This window comes from Gavialis gangeticus, unplaced genomic scaffold (genome assembly GCF_001723915.1).
Source record: "Gavialis gangeticus isolate Ggan-Ray unplaced genomic scaffold, GavGan_comp1, whole genome shotgun sequence".
Taxonomy (NCBI): domain Eukaryota; kingdom Metazoa; phylum Chordata; order Crocodylia; family Gavialidae; genus Gavialis; species Gavialis gangeticus.
In genome coordinates this window covers 181950494-181957952 of record NW_017729024.1, presented here as the reverse complement: position 1 = coordinate 181957952, position 7459 = coordinate 181950494, and the positions used below count along the sequence as shown (strand labels likewise).

The window sequence follows — 7459 nt, the reverse complement described above, 5'->3', positions numbered from 1 at the left end:
CCCACAGAAAAAGCCCGCCCTTGCGCTATGCACAGATCCAGGACACACACTTCACTATGGCTCCCCCGGGAATACGTGTAGCAGCAGGATCCACACCCTCCCCTCCCAAATGAGCCTCTCGCAGCTCTGTCCAGTGCCTGCCCCTGCCCCAGCCCCACTCCCTCACTCCAGGGGACTCAATCTGCCCCCCCCATGCATGCACACAGCATTTATCGGTGACATTAACAGCCCCAGACAACAGAAAGCTGATTGCCCACAATGTCAATTTTCCTTTTATATGTGCCGATACAATACGGACCAAAACACCTCTACTTTCAAAGGATTTTTTTTAATGCTACTTTTGAAACTAATGATTTTTAAGCCAAGTCTATACTAGAATCTACTAACTTAACTAAATCCACTTAAACTGTTTGACATATATAAGCTACTCCTGCTTAGAGAACAAATTACTCTGTGCAATAGATTGAAGTGTGATAGTCACAATTTTAATAACCTGGTACACAGTACTTTCCACCACTTGCATGTGACTCCCCTTGTAAATAAAGTGGAAAATCCCCCTTTCTAATATAACATGCATGACTAGGTGTCCTCTGTAAAAGATCTCACTAATGAAACATTTAAACTATTTTGGTATGTCTATCGTTTAAGCCACATTTGCTTGCTGAAGGATGCAACTCCTATTGAAAAATCAAGAGATATCTGTCCCATTATAAAAGGAGAAAAGAGCCAGGCCACTAAGAATAGGCTAGAAAGGATATTCATCTCTGTGCTTGGCACAGAAAACAGCAGCATGTGTAAGCTTTCTGCTTTGGGTTGAATTTCACTTGCTATAAAAGCAAAACATTCTCTACCTACCTCGAGAACAAGGGTATTACACTCAAAAGGGATCTTACAAAGGTTCAACTATTTGCTCTAAACAAAACAAAACAAAAACAAAAAAAAAAGGTGAACTGAGTTTAAGGCTCCATGAGCTCCCTCTGGTGGCTAACACATGAAAATACTTCTTTCCCCAAAAACCAGAGCACCTCAAATAGCCATTGTGAAATAGTGCCCTAACCTGCCCTCTCCTCCCTTCCTCCCCCAACAAAAAAATAAACTTGTTTAAGGAAGTCTGGGTGGGAATAAATGCAGCTCTATTTTTAATGCCAAGTTAATACCTTTCTAGCAAAACCCCATACTTTAGCAACCTCAGGAAGACTTTACAACATGAACTCTCTCTGAAGACAGTACAGCAGTCAATGGGAATTTTCTTTGAGGGTAGATATTGAAAACCAAGGGGCATGCCTAAAATATAAGTATTTGTCCCAATTCGTCTCAAACTACAGTGGCTATTTGAACAGCATAACCTGGTTCTCTATTAGCAATTTGAAGCATTATCAGGATGACCTTCTCTTCTATGTTAGCTTTTCATTCATTGAACTACATTTCTTTTGTGTACTAAAAGCCAGATAAAAGAAAGGTAACCAAATCCAAGTATAAGGTTTACAAGTTACTTTACTCAGTCATAACTGTCAAGTGTCTGCTTGCCTGAGAAGATATTAAAACAGACGCCAGAAATCTTCCTATCCTTAATTGTTAAAGCTCTTCTTCCAATTTAGATTTCAAGATGAATCACGAAGGAACACCACGAGAGCATAAGCCCTATTATGTTTTTGGTTGAAGACCATATTGTATTCTGACCTGTTTCCCTAGTTACCTAGATGAAATTACCCCTTAAGCACAAACAGCGCCATAACCAAATTAGTGAGTTACTTGGTTCCGTGTTCCCCCTCAAAAAAAAAAAAAAGAGGTCAAATTAAGGTCCTCATGCTCCAGTGCATTTTCCTGCATGGAGATGAAGAACCTACCTACAGCCTGAGCTCAGCTGTGAAGGACTAAGCCGTCATTATCAGTCTTTTAATATTTACAGACACAGACACAGGAAAGCAAGCTAATAAATAGAAAGGACGTCCAGTCAGAGCCCTGCTATGCATTCAAATCGAAACTGGATTGAGATCAGGTAATAGAGTTTTTACAAGCACTAACTTTTAGCTCTTTCGCTCTTTTTATAGCTGGATAGTCATTTTTATTGCATAGTAACTACATTGCACCATGTGGCTGGTCTACACTTATTGCACAATTAACCAGCTAACTGTGTGCTAATCAGGGATCCTGGTTTTCCCCGATAAAAAAGCCTGCAAATTCTGATAAGACCCCCAAAATCTGTGATTAAAGCCCCCCCCAGCTCCTCTGGCCCTTCTGGTGCCCCTTATTCCCTCCAGCCCTGCTGGTGCAACACACTCCCCTGATAGTCTGCAGCGCACACACAGGCAGGCACAGAAACACACCCCAACAAGTAAGTGTGTGGGAGCGATGGGAAGGGGCTGGGGGAGCGGGAGCGGTCAAGAATGGAAAGGGGGGGGGAGTTTGTATCTGTGCCTGCTCCCAGGACCAGGGCCAGGGGCGGTCGCACACGGTGGCCACTGCCACACCCTGCGCCTCTTGCCTGTGGAGCTGCAGAGCTATGCCCATGGAGCTTGCCTGCAGAGCCATGTGGCCAGCCACAAGAAGGCAGTGAAGAATGCAGCAGCAAGGTGGTGGTGGCTCTGCAGGCCAGTGGCACAGGGCAGCAGTGCCCCTCTGTGGGTTACACACAAGCCACCCAACCAGCTGATAGGGGGTGGTTCACACGCAGCAGCCACCACCACTGCCTTGCCCCGCATTGCCTTCCTGCAGCCGGCCACACAGCTCTGTGGGCACAGGTCTGAACCCGCACTACTCCGCAGGAAAGTGGTGCAGGTCACAACAGCAGCGGTGGTGGTGGCAGCCACATGCAAGTCCCCCCCCAGCTGGCTGGCTTGTGTGCGGCTTGCAAAGGGGCTCTGCTGCCCTGTGCAGTTTGCCTGCAGAGAGTGCAGCTGACCGCAGTAAGGTAGAGAGGGGCATGACGGTGTGGTAACAGCCACCGTGTGCGAGGCTCCCCCCACCCCTTGCCAACGCCGCCTTCCTTGGTGCTGCCACACCCCACACTGCCTTCCCCTGCTGGCCACACAGCACCTCAGGCAAGCAGTGCAGGGCATGGTAGCGGCTGGCGACGGTCACTCCAGAGCTGCCCTGGCTCCATGCACCGCCAGCTGGGTGGCGACACTCCGGAGCTTCCCCCAACACCTCACTGCCAGAATGCCCATCTGGCGGCACCTAGACTGCCAGCAGCACTATTGGCCCTTAAAAGAAGCCGCATATGGAGACGCCAAGCCCGGCTGCGCCGACAGCACCCTGGTGGTCCACGTGCAGCTGGCCAACCACTCAAGGGCTTTCCCCAACACCTCCCTGCTCCCTCAGTCCCCAGCCAGCTTCTCCCCAAGCCCAGCCCCACAACCCACCCATCCCTCTGCAAGCCCCATCTACCTAACCTTGCAGGCTCAAGAAGGAAAGTGAGCCTGAGCCTAGCCTTGGGACTGACTAAAAGTCTCAGGCCCTGCCCTTCCCCCTCTCCCTCTGAACAGGGCTGAGGGTTCCCCACCATTTTTGCAATCGGGTCTTGCAGGCTGGAGCTCTGCCAGCCTGCAGAGCTCTTTGCAAAAGGGAGAATCCGCAGCGTTTTCTGCTAGAAAGTAAAATCTGCGTTTTCTCTGATAAAAATGGGAAGTCTGTGGTTTTCTCCACTTTTCTGTGGGAAATGGAAAACCTGGAACCCTAGTGATAATTAACTATGTGATAAGTATTTGTAGCCGGTCTAAATCTGTTGCGTGACTGAGCAGTTAATTGCATAATATATGTAATATGTAGCAGGGGCCTTAGAAAGATAAATGAGATGCAACATATCATGCCAAATATCCCCGTTAGAAATGAATTAAGAACTCTTTCCCCCTACTCTTCACCAAATTAGGAGCCACTTGGTTCATCTGATCAGGTGACAAGTGAAGAGAGGTGAAAAAACTCAGAGCTTTGTCATATCCACCTGCTTGCCTTCAGGAACAAGGTTTAACATCCCATACACTGCAACACTGCTCTCTGTTGAGAGGATCAATCCGTTGTAACACTGACACTGCAGGAATGAGAAAGAAAAAATTCTAGTTGAAGCTTTTTTAAATTTACAACTATGGTGCAAAATCTTCAAGGGTCAAGAGGAAATTTGACGTTGATAATTATCCTCAGCTCACACTGTGGACCAGAAGGTGGTAGGAGTACAAAAGTACAAGATTCCTTAAGATTATGCTACTTTAATTTGTTAAAGGATTATGGAAGGTCTAAACTACAGCTTTCACATGGTCCACATGGAGGAAATAGGATCGGATATTAATCATATCACTTCCGTTATACAACAAAATGAACCCACAACTCACCAATTCATCAGAGAGGACACACTGAAGAAATCCTGTGCCATCCCTTAACACCAGAAACATCAATGTTTTCCCTAATGAAAGACGAAAAAAAAAAAAACACCTCACAGATAATTTATGAGTTACAGAGCAAAACCAGACCACACCCAACAAGCATTCTATGATCTGAGAGAAAAGTCTGTCACTACTCACCCACAGTTTCATCAAAAAATAAATCTGCAAATGTCTGTTCAACTAAAAGCATTCCCTCTTACAGAGCTGTACCTCGTTCACCAAAGAGGCAAGGAACAATTTGGCTGCACAAGGGATTTAATCTTACAGGGCTTGGAAGATCCCAAAATTCCCAGGGTGAAATCCTCACTTCACTGAAGTCAATGGCAAAACAGCTATTGACTTAAAAAAAAATGATTTTGCTCGCTGATTCATCTAGGGCTGTTGGCTGTGGTCAGATCCACACCCTTGAGGGTTACTCATCTGTTACATGGAACTGCTGAAAACAGTTCACAACTACCATACAGAAAGTGATGTAATCCCTCTCCATCCACACCTAAAGTAAGTCCTTCTATGGAAGCTTTTCCTTTCTGGGGAAAGAACAGGTTGTATAAAATTTCCATGCAACAGGATTTTGCTTAGGTCAGGAGAGCCACATATAATCACACACTGTTCATTCTACCCTCTGATACCTCACAGAGGATGCCTATTTTAAATGAACAAACAATGTGATGATAAACTTTATAACGTCACAGAAGCTGCATGTTTATCCAGCTCCTACAAGCTTTTCTAACATGACCAAGATGAGTCTGAATGTGGTCTATGGTTCTCAGCACCACAGATTACTACTAGATAGTCTTAAGAAGTCTTATACTCCCCAATTCATTCCATCGTACAAACCAGAACATCGATCATTTTAAAGTAGTTGTAACCTATCATTTTAAAAATATTTAGCCACTGGGACAAGAAGATAGTCTTGTGGACTCTCTCAAACAAAGGTTTATCATAAGGCTGGCTGCAAATGAAGGGGAATGGATTTGATGACCCATGTAGTCCCTTTTAAATCCTAGGTTTCTAAGAATTTTACACACATTTAAAAAATGTCAAACAAGACCAATCCCATATTTGCTACTTTTTAATGACTCACTAACAGTGTTAATAAAAAAGCAGCTGATCATAAAAAAAGGTAAAGTGTTATAAGAAAACTACAGGACTGGCCTCCAGTTAAAAACCCCACTGGAGGCTAGTCCTGAAAAAGAGCTGCATATTCATTTTAAGTTTTTTCAATGCTGTAATAGTCTATTTAGCACATAAGGATTCCTATTTCATGGTCTGTGAAATTCTCAGACAAATAGATGTCTTCTTGGAAGTGTGAAGGTTTTCAGGCTTATGTGATGTGTTCCTCCTTTCTGTGCACATTTGAGTACTTTTAAGAGTCAAGTGTTTACCTTGCTTACAGTAAGGGCTGTTTACCTTGTCTACGTAACCTGTGAACCCAGCCAAAAACCTTCACTCGTTGGCCTCTGTGTGCTTCTAGATCACGAATCTTCACCTGTAAAACAAGGGTTATTAATACTTTTAATACAAGCATTAGTTGGCAAAAAACCATGTACCAAGAAATAGCTTCTCTCACTCCTGAACTGAAGTCATTTTGGAAGCAGAGACAGGAATTAAACACCAGCATCCCTCAATATTGTATAACAGTTTAAGGCAAGATGGGAAGAATACTGTACTCAGTTAAATTCAAAAGTAGTAGGCTTCAACAAGCCTGGTATCATGACCAATCTGTTTAACACACACAGCTTAGGAACTTGGGTGACCCTGAGGGCAATCAAGAAATTGGTCTTGCATCTAAAGTCAGAATACCTAAGAGCTAAATATTGCAGATATTTCTTAAGCTTCCAAATGCACCAACTTGACCCATCAATTTAGAAAAGGACCATGAATATCAAAAAGTTATCAAAGCTTGAAAAAAGTTATAAGGAGCTTTTCTCTGAACTCATTTTTAAGACCACTTGGTAAACATCCTGTGCCAAATGGCACGGGACAATGAACCAAAGTCATCTGAAGCATTTGATTTTTTGCATAGCCTATATCCCAGGGCAAAGTCACTGTTGAAAAACTGATGTACAGCTGAGATCAAACCAAGTAGCAAGCTAATGTTACACTTATCTATTGGATAAGACAAGACACTGGCCGTCCATAAGGTGGAACTGCTACAGCATACTGGTCTTGTCTTCCACTGCTGGATAGTTTGTGCACAGCTTATGAAAAGGAATGCAAGTCAAAGGCTTAAAATGAATTTTTTCCATGTATGATGTAAAGTACCTGTTAAAAGTGTGATCTAACAGAATGTGTAATATCTGCTTCCAAAATAGGTTTGTAAAAATTTATCAACTTTAATAGAGCTGTATACCTGAACAGAAATTGGTCCTTTCAGATATTAGCTCAACTTCAGTTCTCCAATCAGCAATACTTCTCTATTCTTTCAGGGGTGGGGTCAGATTAGAGAAGATTCTGAGTTCCCTATGATTTTATCAACAACACCACTTCGATCATAAAATCTATCATTCTACTGTGGATGTGTTAAAAAAAAACCAGAACAAAACAAAAACCAAAACAAAACCAGGGACTTTCAATAGCAACAAAATCAGTGAATTCCTTCAAACAACCTTTCACTTCAGCATGTGTATTTCAGGAAAAGTCCCAAGTTAGAGCTGAGCAGGCTTAATAATTTGTCTCATCCACAAGAGACAAAACAGAAGAACACACAGACAGGCAGAGAAGGACCTTTCAAGGGAGTAAAAAAAAAATGCTAATAATGCTGTGGAGTAGTGCTCAGAATTATCATGTACATAAGATTTTACTCACACATTTGGGCTCCGGAAGACTGGGATCTTTCTTGATGATGATCTTCTTAGCTTCCTCCAGGTTTTTTTCTCGTCGTAAGAGGTCTTCGGCCTAGTTTTTGGAATAGTTGATCATTTAATAAAGTATTTCAACAGTAAGTGCAGTTGGATAATATACGTCAGTATCATTTTCCACAGACAGCTGTATAAGATCACAATGCCAATCTAAGAGAGGAATTTACATAAAGCCTCAGCATTCTGTCATCTAAAGGATAGATGTCAGGCCACAGATACATA

General features: G+C 43.2%; 1 protein-coding gene across 1 annotated transcript in view; it reads right to left on the bottom strand.

Annotated features, from left to right (window-relative positions):
• The window catches only part of NARS (asparaginyl-tRNA synthetase), a 29013-nt gene that overhangs the window by 16509 nt on the left and 5045 nt on the right, over positions 1 to 7459 (bottom strand). Inside the window, 4 exon segments of the mRNA XM_019518168.1 lie at positions 3941 to 4027; positions 4326 to 4396; positions 5787 to 5865; positions 7185 to 7274. Of these exon segments, the coding sequence (XP_019373713.1) occupies positions 3941 to 4027; positions 4326 to 4396; positions 5787 to 5865; positions 7185 to 7274 (327 nt within the window).